The sequence below is a fragment of the Oikopleura dioica genome, chromosome PAR, assembly GCF_907165135.1.
Source record: "Oikopleura dioica chromosome PAR, OKI2018_I68_1.0, whole genome shotgun sequence".
NCBI lineage: Eukaryota > Metazoa > Chordata > Appendicularia > Copelata > Oikopleuridae > Oikopleura > Oikopleura dioica.
In genome coordinates, this window is record NC_137293.1 from 7,423,446 (window position 1) to 7,446,600 (window position 23,155).

The 23,155-nt window shown below is 41.9% G+C and overlaps 10 protein-coding genes across 10 annotated transcripts; 5 read left to right on the forward strand and 5 right to left on the reverse strand.

Moving 5' to 3' along the window:
* Positions 1–88: 88 nt before the first annotated feature.
* On the reverse strand, positions 89–3,281 carry LOC145701569 (uncharacterized). The gene is made up of 11 exons (XM_081778781.1): positions 3,005–3,281; positions 2,407–2,453; positions 2,223–2,358; positions 2,107–2,177; positions 1,329–1,389; positions 1,227–1,280; positions 1,105–1,165; positions 963–1,059; positions 840–919; positions 615–792; positions 89–244 (listed from the first exon to the last, which is right to left on the reverse strand). Exons 2-11 carry the CDS (start codon positions 2,443–2,445, stop codon positions 104–106), a joined length of 918 nt encoding a protein of 305 aa, XP_081634907.1. The 5' UTR covers positions 2,446–2,453; positions 3,005–3,281; the 3' UTR covers positions 89–103.
* A 1,093-nt stretch (positions 3,282–4,374) lies between these two features.
* Positions 4,375–6,227, reverse strand: LOC145703454 (uncharacterized). Its single transcript, XM_081780815.1, has 3 exons — positions 5,989–6,227; positions 5,006–5,199; positions 4,375–4,506 (listed from the first exon to the last, which is right to left on the reverse strand). The coding sequence occupies exons 1-3, from the start codon at positions 6,196–6,198 to the stop codon at positions 4,431–4,433; spliced, it is 480 nt and encodes a 159-aa protein (XP_081636941.1). The 5' UTR covers positions 6,199–6,227; the 3' UTR covers positions 4,375–4,430.
* A 5-nt stretch (positions 6,228–6,232) lies between these two features.
* Positions 6,233–8,339, reverse strand: LOC145703453 (uncharacterized). Its single transcript, XM_081780814.1, has 8 exons — positions 8,114–8,339; positions 7,367–8,075; positions 7,198–7,271; positions 7,021–7,148; positions 6,779–6,958; positions 6,613–6,733; positions 6,433–6,564; positions 6,233–6,389 (listed from the first exon to the last, which is right to left on the reverse strand). The coding sequence occupies exons 1-8, from the start codon at positions 8,315–8,317 to the stop codon at positions 6,348–6,350; spliced, it is 1,590 nt and encodes a 529-aa protein (XP_081636940.1). The 5' UTR covers positions 8,318–8,339; the 3' UTR covers positions 6,233–6,347.
* A 105-nt stretch (positions 8,340–8,444) lies between these two features.
* Positions 8,445–9,418, reverse strand: LOC145700959 (3-hydroxyacyl-CoA dehydrogenase type-2-like). Its single transcript, XM_081778182.1, has 5 exons — positions 9,195–9,418; positions 8,960–9,150; positions 8,769–8,919; positions 8,595–8,727; positions 8,445–8,554 (listed from the first exon to the last, which is right to left on the reverse strand). Exons 1-5 carry the CDS (start codon positions 9,415–9,417, stop codon positions 8,446–8,448), a joined length of 807 nt encoding a protein of 268 aa, XP_081634308.1. The 5' UTR covers position 9,418; the 3' UTR covers position 8,445.
* Positions 9,419–9,509: 91 nt separating this feature from the next.
* LOC145700958 (3-hydroxyacyl-CoA dehydrogenase type-2-like) lies at positions 9,510–10,692 on the reverse strand. Its single transcript, XM_081778181.1, has 5 exons — positions 10,469–10,692; positions 10,234–10,424; positions 10,043–10,193; positions 9,869–10,001; positions 9,510–9,828 (listed from the first exon to the last, which is right to left on the reverse strand). Exons 1-5 carry the CDS (start codon positions 10,689–10,691, stop codon positions 9,525–9,527), a joined length of 1,002 nt encoding a protein of 333 aa, XP_081634307.1. The 5' UTR covers position 10,692; the 3' UTR covers positions 9,510–9,524.
* A 1,172-nt stretch (positions 10,693–11,864) lies between these two features.
* On the forward strand, positions 11,865–14,304 carry LOC145705142 (RAB6A-GEF complex partner protein 2-like). The gene is made up of 7 exons (XM_081782599.1): positions 11,865–12,143; positions 12,228–12,520; positions 12,581–12,690; positions 12,739–12,808; positions 12,850–13,008; positions 13,071–13,180; positions 13,786–14,304. Exons 1-7 carry the CDS (start codon positions 12,050–12,052, stop codon positions 14,096–14,098), a joined length of 1,149 nt encoding a protein of 382 aa, XP_081638725.1. The 5' UTR covers positions 11,865–12,049; the 3' UTR covers positions 14,099–14,304.
* A 99-nt stretch (positions 14,305–14,403) lies between these two features.
* On the forward strand, positions 14,404–16,345 carry LOC145705141 (dynein regulatory complex subunit 4-like). The gene is given in 9 exon segments (XM_081782598.1): positions 14,404–14,592; positions 14,667–14,832; positions 14,876–15,095; positions 15,139–15,234; positions 15,279–15,365; positions 15,410–15,536; positions 15,581–15,605; positions 15,608–15,780; positions 15,857–16,345. Coding segments are annotated over 9 exon segments (1,458 nt in total). The 5' UTR covers positions 14,404–14,445; the 3' UTR covers positions 16,274–16,345.
* Positions 16,346–16,412: 67 nt separating this feature from the next.
* Positions 16,413–19,637, forward strand: LOC145705140 (vacuolar protein sorting-associated protein 41 homolog). Its single transcript, XM_081782597.1, is given in 8 exon segments — positions 16,413–16,506; positions 16,509–16,951; positions 16,996–17,384; positions 17,711–17,968; positions 18,009–18,194; positions 18,235–18,540; positions 18,586–19,136; positions 19,183–19,637. Coding segments are annotated over 8 exon segments (2,565 nt in total). The 3' UTR covers positions 19,521–19,637.
* A 34-nt stretch (positions 19,638–19,671) lies between these two features.
* On the forward strand, positions 19,672–21,228 carry LOC145702489 (uncharacterized). Its single transcript, XM_081779721.1, has 5 exons — positions 19,672–20,129; positions 20,249–20,448; positions 20,492–20,795; positions 20,842–20,983; positions 21,045–21,228. The coding sequence occupies exons 1-5, from the start codon at positions 19,685–19,687 to the stop codon at positions 21,094–21,096; spliced, it is 1,143 nt and encodes a 380-aa protein (XP_081635847.1). The 5' UTR covers positions 19,672–19,684; the 3' UTR covers positions 21,097–21,228.
* A 32-nt stretch (positions 21,229–21,260) lies between these two features.
* Positions 21,261–23,150, forward strand: LOC145702481 (solute carrier family 35 member F5-like). Its single transcript, XM_081779713.1, has 8 exons — positions 21,261–21,425; positions 21,470–21,616; positions 21,660–21,727; positions 21,772–21,938; positions 21,986–22,266; positions 22,311–22,530; positions 22,581–22,685; positions 22,876–23,150. The coding sequence occupies exons 1-8, from the start codon at positions 21,280–21,282 to the stop codon at positions 23,017–23,019; spliced, it is 1,278 nt and encodes a 425-aa protein (XP_081635839.1). The 5' UTR covers positions 21,261–21,279; the 3' UTR covers positions 23,020–23,150.
* The last annotated feature ends 5 nt before the right edge of the window (positions 23,151–23,155 follow it).

A 23,155-nucleotide genomic window follows, 5' to 3' on the forward strand; every position in this document is an offset into this window, starting at 1 on the left:
GAACAACATCTTTAGACGTGAACTTTAAATTTAAAGATTTTTGAATCGCAGTTTATTTTCCTGTTTCGAAGGGAAAGAAATAAATTAAAGATTTGGCTTGAAATTATTTGGAGCAGTGAAGAACTTTTGCATACTCGTTTCTGAAGCGCTTGTTGAGGAAGCAGTAGACGATAGGATTGACCATTGAATTGAACCAGGATACGACTGAGCAATAAGCATGATACCTTGCGTCTTTTTTCAGGGTCTCTTTAGTTAGAGAGCAACTTGTGTAAAAACCTGAGTCAGAGTGTAAAAATCTTTTACCAAAAGCTTGGTTCTCAAAGAGCTTGAGTAAAAGCCGCAAAGCGGCTTTTTAAAAAACGAAGCCGCAAAGTGGCTTCGCCAAATAAACTTCTTAATAAAATAGATAACACTAGCAAAGCATACACGCGGCTTTTACTCAAGCTCTTTCAGCACCCTGAAAAAAAGATGAACTTCTGAAAAAAAAACAAGGTCGCCGAATCAAAGCTGTCAAAATTAATCTCGCGGATTAGGCTAATCACTTGGATGGCCTGACATCGCCTTCTCTTCATTTTCAATCACACCGAATCGAACATTCAGATAAATAAATTAGCTTCGAGACCCTTGGCAAATTTTTTCGATCCAGGAAGCAAATTGATGATGACGCTGGGCAAGAAGAGCGCCATGAAGCAAATGACGATGGTGATGCTCATTCCGAGCAATTTGAAATCAACATTTTGGCGATTTTGAATGATTTTCGTCAATCCGCGATCGCCCTTGGGTGAAACGAATCTGAAATTGGACTCGTTCGAGCGCGAGATACTGCTTTTCAGTCTGACCTTCCATTGACGATTTCCTTGTTGTCTCCACCAGGGGCGGAGAGTACCGGACGAACTACGATTTGTTGCGGTTTCTTGACCTAAAACGCCGAGTATTGATAAGAAAAAGAGTATTTTAGTTACCTCTAGCGTTGCAGCTGAAAATGATTTATCTAAGTGTTTATGAGGTAGTCGATCAAGGACCTTATATTTCTTCTTCTTTACTAAGAGCTCGTCATCTCTAAAGAAATCATTCTCAATCTGAGAAAATCGAGGCTTTCCATACCGTGTCGTGGAATCTTCGCTAGTAGAGGTGCCCGAGTTGGACTTCAGCGACATTTTGATTACTCGAAAAGGTCACTTATCACATTTATCAACAATTTAATTAGCTATTAGTTTAAAACTAACCCCTTCCTTGCATGCCAGATCCACGGACTTTGACAAAAATGATAGAATAAATAACTAAAACAGGGTGAATCGACCATTTAGCAGACGGGTTTTAATACGAACCTATAAACACAAAAACAGGCACCATTTGAAATGTTATCCTTGTGAATTGCATGTAGTGCATCTGAATATGAATATTTATCAATATGAAACATTTAAACCGAGCTCAAAGGATGGATCAATTGACCTCAATCAGAGACAAATTAAAAATTTAACTTGACTCACCCATTGCGCGTTGAATTGCATGTTGTTGAAGACACAAAGGGAATATTTATCAACCCACTTTTTTTGGATTTTCTAGCTGAGTTACTAAATATCAAAAACCATTTATTTTTCGAAATAAGTGGAAATATGTTATTTGAATACCAATACCATTAGTAAAAATAATATGACAAATAATTAGAAATAAATTTCTCATAGCTAGCTACATTTGATTATAAGAATTTAGCAGAAAATCATTCCTGAAATCCATTATTGAAGAAAAAGGGAGCCATGAGCAGTGGAGCAAGAAGCCAAGTAAAAGCAAGTTCAAACCAGATTTTTCTTCGCGAGAATATTTTGTTATAATACAGAGGGAAGCAGATTCCGACAAGCCGATTTACCGATATGGCTTTACAGAATGGTTCCCTTTTTCGGATAGTAGGGTCATTTCTTTTCGCGGGGAGGAACCAGTGCCTATAAGACAAACAGTAGACGTATAGCCACAACAGTAGTAGTAAAAAGCCTGGAGACTGCACCACCAAGGAAAGCGAGGAAAGGGCCAGCGGCCTAGAACATACGATGCTATCGTCGGTTTTCATGAATTTTTCGATGAGGATTGCATAACTCCGTGTCTGAAAACCGTTCCTACGTTGACGGGAAGCATCGTGGCAGCTGTAAGGAAGTCGATGACACACAAATTTGCAATAAACACTGGGTAGAACAATTATCACTTGAAAAATTGCCTTGTTTGCTTACTATTGAACTTTGTCTGCATGGATCGATTTCTGACAATCACTAGAATTGTCAAAAAATTGCCTAAAGTGCCGATGACGATGCTGAGTGAGCCGACGATGATGCCGAACCATCGCACTTCAGGAGCGAGAGTGTGTCCCTATTTCGAAGAGTGAAGTCATTTTTTAGCGAAGAGAATATTGGTTACCTGTATTGCAGCCGTTTCTTGTAAGGTCTCATTTTGCATTTAGTCGTCTAAAATTCAATGTCAACCGTGAAAAATAATGATTCTGACGGCAATCTGACTATCTGCGGCTCTGAATTGCCGAACAATGTGGCTTCGGATTAAGTATAAGCAGCGCCGTTTTGGAATGACCAATTTTCTTTGGGTCGAAGGATGATTTACCTTGGCGGAAAATTAACTCGCCAAAATATAAAATAAAAAGCTTAAGGGTGTCTGAAGCATTAAAAATGTTTATTTCGCTGATACCTGTTAGGCGAGATTATCATGAAATGGAGCTAATAATTGAGAAGGTTGCGTTCTCTCTTTCTTTCCAAGAAAAGGAGAAAGTTCCGGAAAGTCTTGTCCTTCTTCTGATTAGACAAAGAAAAGGAAGAAGCGCGGTTTGGAACTTGGCCTACTGTATCAAAACAAATATACAGTAATTTGACTTTTTTCTTTAATTATTTGTCATTTCCGTTTTGGTAAGAACCCATCAAGTCATGCCACCTACACTGTACCTGCTAGTAGTAGAAGCTTATCACTTCGTCTCTTCTCGATGATTTTTTTAAAAATTATTTTTTACCTTTTCCGTATTGGTGTATTTTGTACTCCATCAACTTCTTCGCATTTCACGAATGAATTGAGCGGCTTCTTAAATCAACTGGAAAGTTCTTCTGCTTTTCAACAAAGGTCTCTGACTTCTATCTTCTTTACAGTGAGAATGATCTGCCAATTTCGCGCAAATTCGACAGTTGACGTTTGAGCTCACTCGCCTAGGGCCTAATCAAATGTGCCCATGGGAAGTGTTTGGCGCTGTTAACTGATTCTTTCGCCTCAGAAGCTCCTGCACGGGGGTTCGCGTTTTTTTTTCTAACGTAATTGATCACTTATAAAGATTTTCTATTATTCGTTTTCATATTCCAAAAAAATGAAATTCTTCGAAAAAGCGTGAATTTAAAAAAAAATAAATTAAAAAATATATCTTTTGCTTTTCAGTTTTGTGTTATTTATCGAATACGCCAGCTAACTGTCAGGTCAGACTTAGAACCCTTTAGAAGGTATTGATAGAATAATCAATAGAGCCGTACTATTCAATACGATTAGCGTGAATTTGGATACTAATCGTCAAGTCAGCAGACAATCTCTTTCCTACATGTAACGACTCAGCGACAATATCAAGACGTAAATTGACGTGTCACATTTATTTTTCATATTCAATTTTATTCCGGTTTTTCAATAAATTGACAGCTTTGAGCATGACTTTTGAATTACGCCCGTTCTTCGAATTTTGAAACAAAGATATCTCACAGAAATCAAAGATCGATTCATCTTTGATAGATAGAAACTTACCAATGAATATTTTAAGAATTCTATTTCCTCTATTGCCAACCCCAACTTTTAAAAAATCTGTAAAAGGATTAAATTTGATCTCTGGGTTCACTCGTCTGCTTTCAAACATGTCCCCACTGATGTGGTACCTAATTTAGAAGTCCATATTTCATTAGTCAATGAAATAATCATTCATGTAGCCGCCGTCACCTTTTCCTAAGCCAGAGCAGTGCTCATTTACAGATCACAATCCCCCTTAAAACCCTCATTTATTCATTCTCCATTCGTGCAGACTCAGAGAGACTCACAATACATTTGACAGTACTTATTCTCTTCTAAAACCTTCAGAACTTCAATAATTGACTACTAAGTGAACTAGTCCAACCAAACATATGATTTGAGCCATACGATTTAAAAAGAGAGGCTTCCTTTTTCAACCCTTATTCAATAGAAAACATTTTGTAAAGACAGCTCCTGTACCACCCGAGAGCAACCTTTCAATGTCCTATAAACGTCCAATCCATCAACGACCCTGATCGAGGGGCGTTTTGACATTTTCCCAACTCGATCAGGCTCAATTCGATGACCACTCCGGTCATCCTTGTTGATTTTTTCTCTCATTTATTTTTGCAGAATTTGATTTTAATAAATACGAATAAGTTAAGAAACAGATTGGAGCTTTACTTATTCTCAGGAGTGACGGTCGTGGGCTGCATGAAGTGGTCGTTGGAGACGCAGTTCTGGCCGCGGTAATATCTGGAAATAGAATTAGTAAAATCATGTTCTCGAATAAGAACACGGGGGGATGAATTCTTAATCAGAGCAAGCGAGATTCTGTGACGTCTATCGCATCTTATCAGAATTAATTTCCAGGTACTCGATTAGTTAGATTGATGATTTAACCATTACCGGGATTAAAAATCACCCTTACTACTCGCTACTACTGGATAATATTCTCAGAAGACGTCACGACAACAACTGGGCAGATACGTCAAAGGGGTGACAAACAACACGACCACATCCGCTACTGTCGTTTAATTAACTCCTCTCTAAGAAATTTATCAAACAAAAATTGACAAAAAAAGATTTGATAAATGATCAGTGCGGACAGCGCAAACTCGCGATTGCGACGATTGATATATTGAGCCAGTTCATTATAAACTCGCTGATTATGTTCGTTCAGCACGTGGTTCTGGATTCAACCAGCTTGATTGTGTGACAAAAACAAGGTAACATGCTGAGCTTGGATTTTTACCTGGTGTGTTCGTCGCCTTGAACTTCGGGAACTCCGTTGATTTGAACATCGTTAAACGCGGGAGATGCAGATGCTCCGTGGCCCTGGTGGGGATCGTGGCCGAATGGGTAGAATCCGCAGATTTCTTCGGCGAAAATAATGCCAGCGGTGATGATTACAGCGAGCTTGAGAAGTTCGTCGTTGAAAAGAGTAAGCTAGGAAGAAATTACAGTTCAAAATTCTCCTGATAAGTAGGCTTATTAATGAAAAAAATAATCTTTTTTTCTAGCTTGATAAAGTGCTCATATGACACAGTTTTTGAAAGCCCAGAACCTGAGCGTTAATTTGGGCACCATATCAAGGGGTCTGGGCCGTGCCCGCACGGCGATTCAGGGGCCCGGAAGTCCCAAAATAGTCACTAGAACGCTTTAATCGCCTGGGGCAACCGCCTCCACGCTCGAGATGTCTCGTGACCATTTCTAAGTGAAAGAGCTTGTTCTGAGCTTTCAGTAGATACCAAACAATCCTGCTTGCCTGTGCTAACGTGTAAGTTAGAACCGAAAAGAAGTCGTTTTGGCACCCAAAATTAAGGGAAATCCGGGCTTTTCTCCTGCAAAAGATGGAAAAATACCATGCTTTTTTGGCAGTTTATCGTTTGTAGATGACTTTAGGAGAGAGGCAAGCAGGATAACTTGACATCTACTGAAAGCTCAGACCCTCAGCTTTCACTGAGACGTAGTCACGAGACCTCTCGAGCGTGGAGGCGGTTGCCCCAGGCGATTTTAGAGATCTAGTGCCTATTTTTGGAGTTCCGGGCCCCTGAATTGCCTTGCAGGCATAACCCAGACCCCTTGATATGGTGCCTAAATGAAAGTTTAGGTTCTGGGCTTTCTAAGGCTGTGTTATGTGACCCTTATATCAAGATAGAAAAAAGGGTTGATTTTTTCATTAATAAGCCTACTGATAAGAGGAAATGCTTTGAAATCAAGATAGAAAATGCATACCATGTAAGGATTTCGTCGCATAACAGTATCGTACTTGGCAATCTCATGTCTGGTCCACGCGTGGTGAAGACCTTTTCTGGAGAGTTGAACTTGAGTGAATTCGTAAGGGGTGCCCTTGACGACCTTGTTCCAGAAGTTGGGGGAGGGGATCTTCTCTGGGGGAATCAAGTCCCAGTTTCCACCGCCTCTCAGAGCTCTCGTAAATCGCATCCTATCTAAAATAGCAGGCGTATAAAGAGCGAAATAAGTGGCAGTGAAGAATATATAGACAGTTCATTTTCACTGAGAATTTGAGAAAAGTGGGTCAGATTCAGATGTAACCGGCAGGGTGAAAAATATATTTGGGCAGCGTTTTCTCGTCAGAGCATGATCGTATCTTCGGTTGAGAGGGCGATAGTTGTCTTGAATTAACAATAACTGTCGTGTTTTTTTGAACTAAAGTACCTTTGACATGATCATAGGAAGATTGCCACAATCTTGAAGAACGGAAGCCAAGCCTGGCCTCTGGAATACTTTTGAACTCGGGTCCATTTCAAACACTTTCTCTCCTTCCTTAGTCAATTGACGTTGGAAACGCTAGAATATTAATAAAAGCCACAATCTCTTCAAAATAGCTGCGCTTACAATAACATCTTCGCTCGATTGAGCATACAGAGACATGAAGTTGAAAGTATGGTAGTCATTCGTCGACACTTTGTAGCCAAGAACTTCGTTGACGGCGTCACGGAAGTTGTTGATCTTCTCTCTTGAGAATCAATGTTAACGAAAATGTCTTGGTTATGTTTTTTACCCAACGCAGCTGATGATTTTTGCATTTGTTTTCTCAAGCTCGTAGACTTTCTTGTTTGCTTCATGAAGTTTCTTTTTCATTTCTTTATCTACTGGCACTTCCGAGCTGTCTGATTCCTCTGAAGGAGTTTCTTCTCGGGCTCGTTTAGCTCCTCGAGCAAAAGTTGGATTCATACGGTAGCTTTATTTGGTCAAAAAGATGAATAGAAAAACGATCTATGCTTCTGTATTTTTGACCTGGACCTAAGTACATTATCATGCTCCTTGACAGCTCCTAGCAATCTCATCTTTTGAATTTCCTCCGAGAGTTCATCGTTCTTCAACTTGAGCGTCTTAATCTCGTCATACAGACCAGACAAATCCACGTCTCCCTAAACTCATCAACATGAAGGTTTGATTCGCTAATAGGCTTGACCGCACCTGTTTTACTGTCTCAGTGAAGCTTATGTCTGCCTTGGCTTCTTCAAGTTGACGTTTCAGTTTGGTCACAGAATCTGTTATTCGGATTTATACAATCAAATAAAGCGAACATTCAAGTTATTTCTGTGGGAAACACTGTCTAAAAATTCACCACTGATAAAACCGATTCCTTGTGTAGCTTGATGTCTCGACTTTTCGACTGATAATTCCGACTTCACTTCTCCAATTTGATTAACCAATTCAAGCTCCGACGATCGCTGATGGACCATTTCGATTTCCAGGCGTCTGACCTTTTCAGTTTCTCGAATCAAATCGCCTCTGAGAACTTCATGCTCGGCCACGAGTTTGTCATATTTTGGCTGGAGGTGGTCGACCTTAGATTTCCATAGCTTCTCTCTTTCGATCGCCACTGATTTGTCCTTCACTTGCGTTGTCAATTCCTGATTGAGTTCTTTCTCTCTTGCGAGCTCTTTTTCAAGAATTTTAACTCGTTGAGCCTCTACTCGCCAAATTTCTCCATGAGCTTTTTCCTGCTCTGCTTGCCGCCGCATCTTTTCGGCGAGGTTTTCTTTTACTTCAAAATCTGCGTACTTGGATTCAATGGCTTTTTTCTTCTCAATCTCTGCTCTTGCTTCTTCCAATTGTTCGCGGAGAAAATCGAGCTCTTTCTTGTTGATTTGAAGTTGTCGTTCGAAATTTCCATCGGTTGACTTTAGCGAAGTGAGTTCTTGTTTCATTTTGTTGATCATTTCGTTGCGCTGCTCGAGGACTTCTTTGAGATCAGTGACTTCTTGATCGCGCACGTTTTTCAAGTCGCGAAATTTGCGTTTGCAATTGCTCAACTCGCGCTGGAGGGCGCAGATGTCGTCGTTTTTGGACTAAAAATAGGAAGGAGGAAGGAGAACGGGTTAGGTACCTTCAACTCGTTTGCCTTCTTCACATCTGCTTCGCGATAGAGCTGGAGTTTGTTTCTAAGTCTGGCGGTTTCATCCCTACATGATCTCGCATCTAGTGTGTTTTCGAACACATTCATGATCGCCAAGGTTGACTCGTCCAACGGTTGTTGAGTCAGGCCTAGATTTTGCCTTGAAAGGGGTGATCTTTCTAGCGACGTATCCATGCTTCGATTTCAATTCAACTTTTTTCTGAAAATAGTGTTCGGGTAGTTAGGAAGTCGAACTTTCGTGGCTTTAGTACGAGTGGTTGGAGTCAGGGCATATTTTGAATAAATAGATTTCAAGGAGCTGTTTAGGGTTGCATTCTGATGGCACCGTCAAGTCGGATAGTTTCACCGTTCATCATTGGGTTGTCGACGATTGCGCAGATCATTTGGGCAAAGTGGGATGGATCACCGAGTCTAGAAACGTAAGGAAAAGGCTCTTTCAGTATGGACCGACCTCTGAGGGAAGGGAACAGTTTTGGCAAGAACAGTCTGGACCTTCATTGGGAGTCCGTCGAGGATTGGAGTTCTGTAAACGCCAGGGGCGATGGTGTTGACTCGGATGCCAACAGCGGCAAGATCTCGGGCAGCTAGAAACAAAATAACCCAAAGTATTGAAGAAATATCTGACCAGGCAAGGTAAGGCCAACGATGCCACCCTTAGAAGCGGCGTAAGCAGCTTGACCGATTTGTCCATCAAAAGCAGCGACAGAGGCGGTGTTGATGATGCAACCATTTTGAGTAATTTTCACATCAGGATTAACCGGGTCCGTCAAATCGAGCTGAGAACTGATTAAGGAGTGGAAGCTTTCCGGAGGGTACCTGAGCATCAGCTGGATTCTGGACCATAACTTTTGTCGCCTGAGACATCATGTTGAACGATCCGTTCAAGTTGATGTTGATGACTCGGGCGAACTCATCCAAAGAGTGGAGCTGGTCCTTTCGCGCGTTGTAGATTCGCTTGGCGATGCCGATCCCAGCGCAGTTAACGAGTACTTGCAAGTGGCCAAACTCTAGGAGAACCTAACATTCCTTTCTGTCGCAATATTTTCTATACCGTTAGCAGCGAGCTCAGCAGCCTTTTTGGCATCTTCGGGGTTGGTGACGTCACCAGGGCAGAAGATGGCGTTGGGTCCGAGTTCCTTTGCAACAGCCTGGCCGTCGGAGTTGGGGAGATCGAAGATGACGACTTTTCCTCCTCGAGAGGCAAGGGCGGCAGCGGTGGCTCGGCCAAGACCAGAAGCAGCGCCAGTGACGATTGAAGAGAGGCCGAAGGTCATTCTAGAGGAATGTAAGTATTACAGCACCGAAGTCCTGCATGTTTACGAGCAACCAGTTTAGTATTATAGCACTTTTATATTGGTAACTGAAGTAGAAAGTATTGTTTTCATTTTATAGTAATCATCATGAAGTAAAATAATTCATAAATCTTTATTCCACTCTTCAAAAGGCCCATTTCGATTGTTCGGCAGAAACTCTGATCGATGTTGATTCTCCCGGTAGTAATTTTCCAGCGCTCTGAGCTTCTCGTACTTTGACTCGTCGCACAGTTTCTTTGCGTTTTCGAAGAAGCGGCAGTGGATTCTGCTTTGAGAGTCGCCCATGTATCGCCGGCGGAAGTAGTTGTTGAAACCGTTTTCGTACGAATGACATTCTGCGGCTTGGTCTTTGTTTGGGATGGATCACCGAGTCTAGAAACGTAAGGAAAAGGCTCTTTCAGTATGGACCGACCTCTGAGGGAAGGGAACAGTTTTGGCAAGAACAGTCTGGACCTTCATTGGGAGTCCGTCGAGGATTGGAGTTCTGTAAACGCCAGGGGCGATGGTGTTGACTCGGATGCCAACAGCGGCAAGATCTCGGGCAGCTAGAAACAAAATAACCCAAAGTATTGAAGAAATATCTGACCAGGCAAGGTAAGGCCAACGATGCCACCCTTAGAAGCGGCGTAAGCAGCTTGACCGATTTGTCCATCAAAAGCAGCGACAGAGGCGGTGTTGATGATGCAACCATTTTGAGTAATTTTCACATCAGGATTAACCGGGTCCGTCAAATCGAGCTGAGAACTGATTAAGGAGTGGAAGCTTTCCGGAGGGTACCTGAGCATCAGCTGGATTCTGGACCATAACTTTTGTCGCCTGAGACATCATGTTGAACGATCCGTTCAAGTTGATGTTGATGACTCGGGCGAACTCATCCAAAGAGTGGAGCTGGTCCTTTCGCGCGTTGTAGATTCGCTTGGCGATGCCGATCCCAGCGCAGTTAACGAGTACTTGCAAGTGGCCAAACTCTAGGAGAACCTAACATTCCTTTCTGTCGCAATATTTTCTATACCGTTAGCAGCGAGCTCAGCAGCCTTTTTGGCATCTTCGGGGTTGGTGACGTCACCAGGGCAGAAGATGGCGTTGGGTCCGAGTTCCTTTGCAACAGCCTGGCCGTCGGAGTTGGGGAGATCGAAGATGACGACTTTTCCTCCTCGAGAGGCAAGGGCGGCAGCGGTGGCTCGGCCAAGACCAGAAGCAGCGCCAGTGACGATTGAAGAGAGGCCGAAGGTCATTCTAGAGGAATGTAAGTATTACAGCACCGAAGTCCTGCATGTTTACGAGCAACCAGTTTAGTATTATAGCACTTTTATATTGGTAACTGAAGTAGAAAGTATTGTTTTCATTTTATAGTAATCATCATGAAGTAAAATAATTCATAAATCTTTATTCCACTCTTCAAAAGGCCCATTTCGATTGTTCGGCAGAAACTCTGATCGATGTTGATTCTCCCGGTAGTAATTTTCCAGCGCTCTGAGCTTCTCGTACTTTGACTCGTCGCACAGTTTCTTTGCGTTTTCGAAGAAGCGGCAGTGGATTCTGCTTTGAGAGTCGCCCATGTATCGCCGGCGGAAGTAGTTGTTGAAACCGTTTTCGTACGAATGACATTCTGCGGCTTGGTCTTTGTAGTGCTGACACAACGAGTCCATATCTAAAGATATTGATGAGACTGGCGATGAATGTGTAATAATGAATTCGGTTGGGGAACATCTGCGATATCTCTTTGGGATTCATTTTATAATTTGATAAAAATATATTTCTTACGGATAAGCAAGTCATGGGAGCAACAGCATCTATTGTAATTGTATTTGAAAAACATTTGATAAGGAAAATTTATTTTTACTTGAGCTAAATAATTTATCATAGATTTTAGGGCGATTGTGCGAGTGTGAAATAACTTGCTCTCAGTTTCATCTCATTTTTTTATATTACAGTCGACTACCTGTAGTACAGTCAAGAAGATAGAGAAGAATATCTGTTAATTGGACAGATAGAGAAAGTAACAGGAAAAAATTTGATACCATTTTACAAATTTTATTATAAATTCGTAGAATTTGAATTCAATGTATTTAGATGAAAAAATTTGCGTTATTTTATTGATCATTTAGATACAGAACAGGAGATGGGAAATGTTTTCAGAATGGGCCTAATTTTTGATAACATTTTACTGAAGGAGTTTAGTCCCAAATAGGGATTAATCGATTCTCAGAGTTATTTTTTCTTTATTTTCTTAATCGTTCAATTTTGAATACATTATTAACATATGTCAGCTCCGAAGTTTTGCTTCATTTTCTTCCTCATTTCTCTTTTAATAAAAGCACTTCGTTACTGTTATCTGAAATTCTCTACGATTTCAGCGCGCCCACAGGCGATGACTCACATTTTTTGTCTCTTCAAAGTAAAAACGAGACCCGCTCGGCTGTAGAAAAATCACCTCAAACCAAAAAATAATTATTATAAAATTCATTTCGGAAAGTAGAGAAAAATATCTAGAAGAAGATTTATTATTATGAAATCGGTCATATGAAGAAAATTTTGAATTAGAGAAGAAAAAACGAAGAAAACAGGAAGATAGGAGAAGAAATTGAAGAAAATGCCTGTGGAAGTTTTTTCGAAATTAGACAGGGGAACTGTATATTTGTCTGGAGAGTCAATTGATGCTACTGTAACACTACAGAATGTCACAGGTAGCCTAGCTCGCGATATCCTCAATTTAGGACCCTTCCGCTAAGAAAATCCTTATCAGTGCACTTTTTAATCTAGATATTCAGGAGAAGAAGATGACCCAATGGACGAGAGAATCGCCTGGGCTTCGATCCAGTTCCACTGCGAATGTTCCGTCAATCAAACTCGAATCACTGCTCCGACGAGCTACGAACTCCCACCGAGCGATAAGGAAAAACGCAGCTCCTTTCCTGTAGGAACAATGGCTCCAGTTGTCTTCAAGACCGAACCGAACATTTTCACGATTGATTTGAGACTGAGAGCGGGAGAGAAGAAAACTTTTAATTTCAGCGAAAAGATTCCTTCTGACGCGCCGCCCAGTTATTCTGGCGGATTTGTCAAGGAAAGGGTCGAATGAAAAACACTTTGAGAGACTGAATTTCAATTTCTACCCTTGAAAAAGTACTGTTACAAAATGACTGTAGCGCTGCAACGAGTTTCGTCAAAAGAAAAAGCTCCGATTCATCGAGTTCGCGTGCCTTTTCGAGTTCTTGTTTTATACGGCCTCAGGTAGACATAGGCAAATTTCTAGCTCTTTTTCTATAATCGAAAATTCAGTGAATATCATGGAGAATCAAATCCTGTACCAGCAAATCCCTTCATGGAAGAAGCTCGCGCTCAACAACAAGTTTGATTTTTTGCCCTTTCCGATGATCTAAAAGTCCTTAGCCTGCAAATCTACTGGACCTGGCCTCGGACTTACTGAATAGAATAACAGCCAAGAGAAGCCTAAATGTTTACAGAATCGCGAACGGCCGAGGTTTGGTCGGTTCTTTTTGCATCAACAAAACTTCGTATAAACTTGGAGAAGATATTGTAGCCTGCTTCGTTAGGGGATCAGATTGATTTTGAGATATGCTTTGAGAGAAGCGAAAACTGATCCTGGAAAAGATTTTACAGAAGGAACTGTGTCCTGTCTGCAGATCGCTGTTTGCTTGCAAGCGGAGGAACAAGTTGCGGAGGAGTACAAAAAGCGCCCGATTCATAATCACATAACCAAGTAAGGCCAATACATATTTTATTTATATATTTCAAGTAATGGTCAAGTATAAAAAGTCAAATAGTGGTTTATGACCTTGAGAGAATCAGTGAAGTTGATTATGACTTCATTTCAAAAAGAGTTGATTTTTTTATATTTTGTGAAATCTAATCCGCGAACCGCATCTTATAAGTTAGATCCGGGAACGGTCGGTTACAATACCAAAGCTTTTTTGGTATTCCAATACCAAAAATTGGTATTCCAATACCAACTTTTTTTAAAAAATTTGGACTTTTTGCCAAAGAAATTATTAAAAACACTCCTTAGGTATCTTATAATACAGGCGCGAAGCGCACAACCGACTTTTAAGTTAAAAATTGGCAATTTTTTGCCGACTTTGGTATTGGAATACCAAAATTGGTATTGGAATACCAATTGGTATTGTAACCGACCGTTTCCCGTTAGATCCATCCAAAAGAGGGCAGTACTGTCAGGAACTCTACCACGGGTTGCGCGATGCGGGAGATTTACTTGTTGAGATTGTAATCTCTTTTTCCTCTTTGGCCAAGGAGTTTTTTTGATCGATCCATCAGTTTCTTGTGCTGATTTTAATCTTCATTTTTCAGCTTTGGACGTCAGGTGGAGCCTTGCCTCTTCTCCAAAAAGACGCATTTGATCCTTCCCGTCCCACTTTTCGTCTGTCCCGGCTTTTTGACCGAACTAATCCACCTCAAATGGCGACTTCACTTTGAATTCACCACCGCCGTGGGTCAACTCGAAGGCCAAACCCTCAGCGACGACTCTTGCAAGCTGTGGCAAGGCCCCTTCCAAATGAAAACGGAGCAAATGCAATGGGACCTTCCTATCAAAATCCTTCCAACGCTGCCCTCTCTTGCTGAAAGTGGAATTGCCGATGGACTGAGCAATCAGCAATTTTAGTTTTCTCTTTATTATTTCTTTCTGTATCTTGAACATCGTTGCCCTGGAAACGACGAGTCACCCTCTGCCAGAAGAATATGCAACGCTTGAGTCTACTAAAGCAATCTTTTTCATATACCTACCATTTCAAAAAGTATTTAAAAAAGCAACACTTCAGTTTGAGAATTTCAATTTCTTCCTTGTCATAATTTTTCAAAATAATATTCCGTGCAATATAAAAAAAAATTACAATTTAGTGCATTTTCTCCTGTTTTTTCACCCTTTTTGCAAAAAGAGGTGGATTTTCTAGAATACGACTATTTTCATGAGAAAAATTTTCAAAAAAGCTCAGTTCGCTCTTTTAGAAAATGGCGAAAAAAGGGAAGGGAAAGAAGAGTGGGAAGAAGGACAAGGGGGGAAAAGGAACGCGTACCCCCGTTATGGTCGATGGCGTCGCTGCCGAGGAAATGTCACAGGAGCAGCTCGTCGAGCACGTCGGCCGAATGCGAGAAGAGGTAACTTTTTCTTACTTTTTAGGGAAAATTTGGAATTAACTATTTTGTATCAATTGATAATCGTTTATTTTCAGTTAGACCGTGAGCGAGAGGAAAGAAACTTCTTCCAGCTTGAGCGCGACAAAATCCACACTTTCTGGGAGATTACCCGCCGCCAGCTCGAGGAGCGAAAAGCCGAGCTTCGAAACAAGGATCGCGAAATGGAAGAAGCCGAGGAGCGTCACCAGGTCGAGATCAAAGGTAACTTTTTCTTCCCTTTTCTCCTGCTAACTGCTCTTTCAAGTGTACAAGCAGAAGGCGAAGCAGCTTCTGTACGAGCACCAAAACAGCTCCGCCGAGCTTCGAATGAACAACACCAATGCGCTGAAACAACAAGCGGCAGAAGTGACTGCTCATGAAAAAGTTCTGCGTGACGAGAAAAAGGAGCTCAAGGTCGAATTGAGAACTGCCGAGCTCTCCCACCAGGAGCACGTCAAGCAGCTCGTCGGCGATCACGACCGAACGTAAGTCTCGTCTTTTACGATGGTTTCTTTATTGAAAATTCAGGGTGACCGACTTGCGCGAATCCTTTGAGAATCGGTCAGAAGAAATCGTCTCCAAGTTCGAGCGAAAGATGAAGGAAGAACGCGATATTCTTGAACTGTAGGTTTGATTCTCTTTTTCCTGGTGTTAAAAACTGTCATTAGTCGCCGAAAAACGGAAATTCACGAGATCGAGGAGCGTAAAAATGGGCAGATTCAAGCATTAATGAAGAACCATGAGAAGCAATTTAGGTAAGTTTACACATCGAAATTCAATCGACTAACCCCTTTTTCAGCGATATCAAGAACTACTACAACGATATCACGCTTAATAACTTGTCATTAATCAACACGCTAAAGGAACAAATCGAGAAGAACAAGAAAAAAGAGGATCAGCTCGAGAAGAACATGTCCGAGGTCATGGTTAGTTATCAACCCCTTCGGCATTAGCTAAATGTTTCTTTCAGAGCCAAAACCGAAAACTTGTTGAGCCTTTGAAAAGGCACAGGAAGAGAACGAGGAGCTCTCCCGACAAATGGCAAATTATGAAAAGGACAAGCGATCGCTGAAGCGCGCCAAGAACCGACTTCAGATCCAAGAAAAAGAAATGAAAGACCTCAAATGGGAACATGAGGTGCTTGAGCAGCAGTTCAATCGACTCAAGGAAGTAAGTCTCTTCTTTCAATATCCAAAACTTCTTTTTTTTTGAAATCCGTGTTCAAGTTATTCATGTAAATTTTAAGGAGCGCAACTCTCTTCACGCGAGCTTCGTCGAAGCTGTCCAAGAAGTCGTCCAAAAGGCCAACTTCAAGAAGCTCATGCTCGAGCGCAAGGTGGTCAAGCTTGCCGATTCATTGGAGAAGAAGGATGCCCAGCTGAACGAAATCCTTGCCGCCTCGAATCTGGACCCCGCAGCCCTCAGCGTCGTCACTCGCAAACTCGAGGACGTCCTCGATGCCAAGAACGGCGCCATCAAGGATCTTCAGTACGAGTTGGCCCGTGTCTGCAAGGCGCACAATGACTTGCTTCGCACCTACGAAGCGAAACTCACCGCTTTCGGCGTGCCCGTCGACGAGCTTGGATTCAAGCCCCTCGAATCGACCGTTTCCGGTCAGAAGCTCGGTAAAGGACCCGCTGGCCTCGTCGCTGCTCCCACATAAACACTTGTTCGCTGAAGAAAATTCTCTGTGCCTTCTTATTTTCATAATTCAAATATATTTTATTATAAAACTTCAATCCACCCTGTCTCTTTTCTGTGTTCTTTGAAAAGTTTGAAATCAAGGAGGAATTTGAAAATAGATGGACGATGGCTCGGAATCGGACGACTCGGCGATTCCAGCTGAGCCCAGACTTAAATACAGAAGGTTGGGAAACGACCTGACGCAGATCTTCAAAGCGACTCGCTTACTTCTATCCTTGCGAATGAGCGTTTCGTTGTTATTGGTACTGAAAAGGGAAAGCTGATCATTTGCGATCATGATGGGAACAAAACGAAGGATCTTTGCACTCTCAAAGGCGCCATAAGCTGCATTAGAACCGATGAGCGTGGAGAAATTATCGCTTGTTCCACACTGGAAGGTCATGTCCGCGTCATATCTTTGTTTGAAGATCCAGAAGTTGAGCTAAAAATGAAATTCAAAAATGCAGTTCATAGAATCACCTTATCCGACACTTATCTATCTTCGGGGAAAATAATCATTGCAGGCGAGAAGATTACTCTCTGTGAAAGGGGGCTTTTGGGTTCGAAAAAGTCGACAAACTTGGCGATCACAAAAGAGGTTTCTCAAATTGAATGGAGAGGAGACCTGTTGACCTGGGCTGATGCTAGCGAAGTCAAAGTATGATTGTTTAGCTCGTTCAGTTGCTGAATGTTACGATTTAGGTGTTTGACATGGGTTCCCGTGAGATCATATCGATTATCTCCCGCCAGTCCATTTCTGAGGAAAAAGACTACTCTTGCAACTTCACTTGGACTTCAAGTTCAACCTTGATAATCGGCTGGGACAACACAATCCAAATTTGCGGCGTGAAAACGCGCCAGAACTCGACAAAGATCGAAATCCAGAAAATAATCACGACAGAGTTCCCTATCACGGCTCTCCTGCCTCTTGGAGCTTCGAATGAAATGCTCATTTGTTCTGTCAGCGCGAGACAAAAGCCCTCCGTGAAGATTATTGAGTTGCAAGAGGGATCTGGCTATCTTGAACATTGTGATGATCAAATTTCTGTCAGAGCTTATTCCAGTTTCGTGTCAAAAGACTATCTAATGAGGTGAATGTAGGCGAAATACCGCGATTGGCAGTCCTGACTGACTGATTTTTGAAAGATGCACATTGACGTTACACTTCTCCATGCTAAAAACATAGGAGATTTGTAACGTAGATTGCGTAGGCGTCACTGGTTTGACGGAACTCTCAAAGAAGAGACACTAGAGTCAAATTTTAATTGGTTGATTAGCTATTTCACTCGAAAATCAGAATCAGTCAGTCAGAAATGCCAATCGCGGTAATTTTAATGATTAATCCAAAGACTAATTCACCAACGAGAAAATAATTGATGAATTAGTGTAATTTATCTGCAATAAAACCTGTTTTCAGCGTTGTCAACTACGAAGGTCACGATCTGACGGCGTTTATAGCTTCGCCAAAAGACATAATTGTAGCGACCGAGCCAAATGACGAGGACCACGTAACCTGGCTCCTCGATAACGAGCAGTATCTTGAAGCCCTTGATTTTACGAAAAATCGAAAACTCGCGTCGCATAATTACGCTGCCATCGGACGAGAATATATTCGATTTCTGATTGAAACGGATGATCTGGAGCTGGCTGCAAAAAAGTGCCCCGCTTTTCTCAGGTGTTTCCTCTTTGTTTAGCCTGTTTTGGAATGATTTTAGTACGGCTCATGATTGGGAAAAAGAAGCATTGGCATTTTCGTCCAAGAACTCGCTGAAAATCTTGATTCCTTATTTGCCTACCTCAAATCCACAGCTTCGAAGTTCTGTTTACGGCGAGGCCTTGCGCGAACTCATAGAAAGCAAGGAATACGAGCGGTATTTATTTCTTATCAAGTCTTGGCCAAGGTATGATGATGTAAAGTTTCATGGTCTAAGCTGATTCTAGTGCTATTTTCGAAATAAAGAATCAGGTCCATCTCATCCGCAACGAACTCTATCAGCTCGAGTCTTCAACAACTGAAACTCGCACTCTATCAGTTGCTCTCAGGATTTTACTAGAAGTAGATCATCGATTCGAAGAAGCCTTTGAAATCTTCATGAAATTAGCTGACGCGGATGTGTTTTACTTCATTGAGAAGCATCTTCTTTACAAATTGCCGTGGGTGTCCGGGAGGATTTTGGATTTGATGGAGATTGATACTGACAAATGTTCCCAAATTTTGATAGAACACAGAGAAGACTTTCCTATTAGGTTTGAAACTTTCATTCAATCTAAAATTTGAGCTGTTTTTCCCAGAGATATGGTTGAAGTTCTCCGCGGAAGCTCCCACTTCCTGCACAACTATCTTCACAATTTATATTGTCAGGATGGCGAATCTCTTCCTCCAGAATATCACGATCTCCAGGTTGTCCTTTATGCCAACTACGACCGGCCAAAGCTGCTTGATTTTCTCAAAACATCACCTTATTACGAGGAGCGAGATGCACTTGACATTTGCACGGCAAAAGACTTGACCGCTGAACGAGTTTACCTCCTCGCGCGCATGGGAAAAAAGTCTGAAGCGCTCACACTCCTTCTTGACTCGTCCGAAACAATCCATCCTTGTGTTGACTTCTGTCTTCAACAGAATGATCACGAGCTGTGGACAGAGCTCATTGACATGTCAGTTTCGAAACCAGAGCATGTAAAGAACTTGCTGAATATAGTCGGCCAATACGTCAGCCCGTTGATGATTATTGAGAGGATACCAGAGGGAATGGAGATTCCAGGATTGCGAGATGCTCTTCAAGTTGTTCTCAACGACTCCACTGATCGTCAGAATATGTGGGAGCTTACAGAGAAAATCGGTAAGGTTGAATAAGCTGATCAAAGGAATGCAACCAAAAAATTTAGCGGCCATTGATGGCATGAGCCTCTTGAGCCGCTTTTATAGCAACAAAAAGCGCGCAGTTGTGATAGACAGTTCGGACACAGGCAAACCGCTACAATGCGCTGGCTGCTCGCAACCGCTCTTCTGGAAACATGATATCTACCACCGAAAATGCATGGTCTTCACATGTGGCCATCACTGTCACATTCAGTGCGCTGTTGACGCATCACACGCCGGCAGTAACTCGCAGAGAACCTCGACCTCCAGCAGTCCGTCTTACAGACGCACGGGGTCATTTTCCAGCTCTCATTTTTCCTTTTCCTCAGGCGGAGAACGCTGTCCAAAATGCAACCATCGTTGATTCTTCTCTCTTTTTTACAAATGCCTTTCTTCTGAAAATTTCTTCTACCATTCTGTCAGTTCACCACGATTCTTCATTGTTTTTTCTTCGATAAAAAGATTCAGCATTCAAATAAGCTTCCATCGTCTAACGCTAGTACTTTTCTAGTTGTGAAAAACTGGCAGATGGGAATCGTCAACTCATTATTTATACAAGCGACGCTTGTAACTTTCATTTCCACCGGCTTTTTGCACAATCTCATTCAACTCGCTGCGCTTGTCTTCGTCTACCCTTTCCACAAGAACACATATCGACGAATCGCTGAAGCTGCGCAAGTTCTTCACTGGTCTATCGTCGCCAATCTCGGTTGGCGATCTGGTTCCAAGCTAAAAATCTTTTGCTCTGACGACGACTTGAAACACATTGGAAAAGAGGCTGCTATTCTCATCGCAAATCACCGCTACAGTATTGACTTTCTCTCGACAGTGCTCATTCCTGATCAATTCGGACGTCTCGGACAATTTAAAGCGTTCCAGAAACACGAGACGAAATTCTTGCCTATCGTGGGTTGGGACTTTTGGTTCACGGAGAATATATTCTTACGAAGAGATGCTAAACGAGATGTAAAAGGTAAGACATTACTGACCTAGATCGGTGTCAAGTTGATGCAAATATCATTAATTCATCGGCGTTGTGATAATTCATAATATAAACAGAATCATCAAATAAGAGACTTATCGTTTCTTCAGCCATAGAAAATGGGGTCAAGCGACTTGTAGACTCCAACCGTCCGTTTTGGCTGATGCTTTACGCCGAAGGCAGTCGTTTCACAAACGACAAGCATGCGAGAAGCGAAGAAATCGCAGCTGAAAAAGGATGGTCTCCTCTTGAATACCATCTCCAGCCCCGTGCCACAGGCTTTACCAAAGTCTGGGAGCAAGTAAAAGAGGTAGATTTACTTTTTATCTATCAGATTGACAGTTACTGTTCAGAAAAATGTGGCAATTTATGACATGACAGTTCAATTAGAAGACAATATCGACCAGAAAATGTCGAGGATACTCCGCAAAGAGCCAGTTACATTTAATGTGTACATTCGGCGATTGATTCCTGACGAAAATTTAATAAAAGCTAAAGAGGATCCTGGCGATTGGATTCGAAAGCTGTATCAGGAAAAGGATGAGCGTTTTAAAAAGCTGCTGAAGACAAAGACCCTTGATGGCCACGTTGCTAGTTTCCCCGAGGGTGCAAAGCCAGTCCGGGAGCAAGTTTTGCCGCAGCCAGCGGGAAGCAAGAGTAAGATCAAAATACACTTCTTTTGAATGTTAACATTTTATTCTAGTGGTTACTAACGCGCTGATGGCGACAGTCTTCCCGACCTGTTGCTACTTATTTTATCAGATGGGCAAGTCCTCGTACGTTGGGTTGGCCGCTAGCTTATCTGTCCCACTTGTGTGTCAATACCTTACTAGCAAAATTATCAAGTAAGTATTATCAAGTAGAAATTTTATTTTTACAAAAAACATTTTCCTTTTAAAATTTCAGATCCGGAGATATTTCATCTGCTTCCACTCACGGCTTGAAAAAGACCCAGTAGCCCCCAATCTGCCAATCTACGAAAACACACTAGAATTCTTCACCTTATTATTTAATATCGTAATAACGAGCGCACGTTATTTATAAAACCCCTTTCTCTGTTGTCAAAATTTCAGCAAGAATCTGTTGGTTACTCCAATATGTCAAGACTGGATTTTTAGATTATGCTATCGTGTGCAAAATTATGTTGAGACCGCGGATCGGCGGTGTCCTTTTGATTCTGGTCGATATTATTTGGATTATTTTCAGTCAGCTCAAGGATTACGTTTTCAAAGATGTCCATTTCGACAAGCCATACTTCTCAACATACCTAAACTACTCATTTTTCACGTATGACTCGGGTCCGTCCTTATTTTTTTAATTGATCTAATCAGTGTATACCTCCTTGGATTCTTGGTCTACAAGCCATGGGGTCGTCAATGCGTGCGATGCACCTGTGCTGATGACTACTACTACAACGTGCTTGAAAACACCGAGGATGAAGACGACTCGACCCAATCGGATACTGAATCATGTTCATCGTTTGTATTGAAGTTTGTTGCTCATTTTTATCGTATTTTCTAGCTTCGAAGCCCTATCCCAATCACAGTACATTGAAATTCATCTCCCTTCATGCCCATCAGATGACTCAGGTACTCTCGAACTTCTAGTGCTGTAATCAAAAGCATTTTCATAGAAGCCGATACTACAATGCGCGTGAAATTCTCGCCAACAGCCGAAGTGAAATCACTGCCCGACTCAACTTCCGAAAAGATCGCTCGGATGAGCCACCTCAAGTCGCGCCGCGCCCGTCAAACCAACAAAATCATGAAAAGCACCCGCAAAATGACTTTTATTGCCAAAGTAAATTACGAACTATCCTCTTCCTTCCACTCTAACTTAACTTTAAGTACGCGTTCTTATTTACGCTTCCGTTGTTTATGGCAGATTATTGTCGCGTCTTAGCGAGGACCAAGACCTCCGCTCCCGTCAGTGACATTTTGCAGAGTACCGCTGGCGTTTTTACACTCATTCTGGGGGCGATATTTCCTGCTTCTACGATCGACAAGTTCAGTGTTTTAAAGTTCATCTTTGCGATTTTAATGATGGGTGGCATGGTGCTCATTTCTGTTGGAGGATCTGAGGAGATTTACGTTGATGCTAGTACTGGCACGATCCTATCGCTAAGTATGTATCCAGAACGGGAGATAAATTGGGAAATTACAATACTTCTAGTATCAACACTATCTATCTCCATCTTTTGACCGGAACAAGGCGCGTTTCCGGGCGAGATATGGACATCGACGTTCCAATGTTCTTTGGCTTCGTCGGCCTTTTTACGCTGCTGATGTTCTGGCCAGGGTTGGTTGTCCTCCACTTGACGGGAATCGAAAGCTTTACCTTGCCAAGTAAAATCGAATGGATTTACTTGTGCATAAGTGCTCTAGTCACTGCGGTATGAATATGCATTCGCTTGCATATCGAATCGTAACTCACCTTTTTTAGGTAATCTGTCAGTTGCTCTGGCTCTGGGCAAGTCTAGCCACTTCTCCACTTCAAGGAATCTTGGCATTGGCATTGATCGTCCCCGGATCCAAAGGAATTTCAAACGTAAATATTTAAAATGTCTCAGAATAATTTGATTACTCACGAACTTTTTACGCCGTTTAGTTTTCGCCCGAGCTAATGTTTCTCTCAGACGAGTTTTTTCATTCAAGAGATTTATTTGAACATCGAGCTATTTTGATATCAAAAGTCGTTGGTTTTCAAATCGCCACATTTTTGCTTATGTTTTGTTAAGATTTTGGAGGGACAGCCGCTTTCTCTAAAATTCGCAGCTGGTGCGGCTTTAACCCTCATCAGCTACATCGGCGTTTGTAATACTAACCGCTCTCCACGGCAAACCGCGGCTAAAGTGGAAGCTTTCGAATTGGAGTTACGATAAAAAGCTCCCAACCTGTACCTGTTTTTTCTTTTATTTGACCTACCTATCTTGCTAACTTCTGTCACACCTCATTTTACCTGCCAACTCATCCCATGCGAATTAAATATTTAATAAATTATTTGCTTATCCTTTCTCT

Coding starts and splice junctions, on each gene's coding strand:
- LOC145702489 (XM_081779721.1), top strand. CDS start 19,685: ATGGGAATCGTCAACTCATTATTTATACAAGCGACGCTTGTAACTTTC. Junction 20,130..20,248: donor TGCTAAACGAGATGTAAAAG/GTAAGACATTAC, acceptor TCGTTTCTTCAG/CCATAGAAAATGGGGTCAAG. Junction 20,449..20,491: donor TCTGGGAGCAAGTAAAAGAG/GTAGATTTACTT, acceptor GTTACTGTTCAG/AAAAATGTGGCAATTTATGA.
- LOC145705142 (XM_081782599.1), top strand. CDS start 12,050: ATGCCTGTGGAAGTTTTTTCGAAATTAGACAGGGGAACTGTATATTTG. Junction 12,144..12,227: donor AACACTACAGAATGTCACAG/GTAGCCTAGCTC, acceptor CTAGATATTCAG/GAGAAGAAGATGACCCAATG. Junction 13,181..13,785: donor ATTCATAATCACATAACCAA/GTAAGGCCAATA, acceptor TTCATTTTTCAG/CTTTGGACGTCAGGTGGAGC.
- LOC145700959 (XM_081778182.1), bottom strand. CDS start 9,417: ATGACCTTCGGCCTCTCTTCAATCGTCACTGGCGCTGCTTCTGGTCTT. Junction 8,920..8,959: donor AGAATCCAGCTGATGCTCAG/GTACCCTCCGGA, acceptor ATCAGTTCTCAG/CTCGATTTGACGGACCCGGT. Junction 8,728..8,768: donor CGTTGGCCTTACCTTGCCTG/GTCAGATATTTC, acceptor TTTTGTTTCTAG/CTGCCCGAGATCTTGCCGCT.
- LOC145703454 (XM_081780815.1), bottom strand. CDS start 6,198: ATGCGATTTACGAGAGCTCTGAGAGGCGGTGGAAACTGGGACTTGATT. Junction 5,200..5,988: donor TGCGACGAAATCCTTACATG/GTATGCATTTTC, acceptor ATTTCTTCCTAG/CTTACTCTTTTCAACGACGA. Junction 4,507..5,005: donor CAAGGCGACGAACACACCAG/GTAAAAATCCAA, acceptor TTCTATTTCCAG/ATATTACCGCGGCCAGAACT.
- LOC145703453 (XM_081780814.1), bottom strand. CDS start 8,317: ATGGATACGTCGCTAGAAAGATCACCCCTTTCAAGGCAAAATCTAGGC. Junction 7,149..7,197: donor TCACTGAGACAGTAAAACAG/GTGCGGTCAAGC, acceptor TGATGAGTTTAG/GGAGACGTGGATTTGTCTGG. Junction 6,565..6,612: donor AATCGAGCGAAGATGTTATT/GTAAGCGCAGCT, acceptor TTAATATTCTAG/CGTTTCCAACGTCAATTGAC.
- LOC145700958 (XM_081778181.1), bottom strand. CDS start 10,691: ATGACCTTCGGCCTCTCTTCAATCGTCACTGGCGCTGCTTCTGGTCTT. Junction 10,194..10,233: donor AGAATCCAGCTGATGCTCAG/GTACCCTCCGGA, acceptor ATCAGTTCTCAG/CTCGATTTGACGGACCCGGT. Junction 9,829..9,868: donor ACTGTTCCCTTCCCTCAGAG/GTCGGTCCATAC, acceptor TTACGTTTCTAG/ACTCGGTGATCCATCCCAAA.
- LOC145702481 (XM_081779713.1), top strand. CDS start 21,280: ATGTTGAGACCGCGGATCGGCGGTGTCCTTTTGATTCTGGTCGATATT. Junction 21,426..21,469: donor CTAAACTACTCATTTTTCAC/GTATGACTCGGG, acceptor TGATCTAATCAG/TGTATACCTCCTTGGATTCT. Junction 22,686..22,875: donor GATCCAAAGGAATTTCAAAC/GTAAATATTTAA, acceptor TGTTTTGTTAAG/ATTTTGGAGGGACAGCCGCT.
- LOC145701569 (XM_081778781.1), bottom strand. CDS start 2,445: ATGCAAAATGAGACCTTACAAGAAACGGCTGCAATACAG. Junction 2,178..2,222: donor CATGCAGACAAAGTTCAATA/GTAAGCAAACAA, acceptor TGTTCTACCCAG/TGTTTATTGCAAATTTGTGT. Junction 1,390..2,106: donor TTCCCGTCAACGTAGGAACG/GTTTTCAGACAC, acceptor ATTCATATTCAG/ATGCACTACATGCAATTCAC.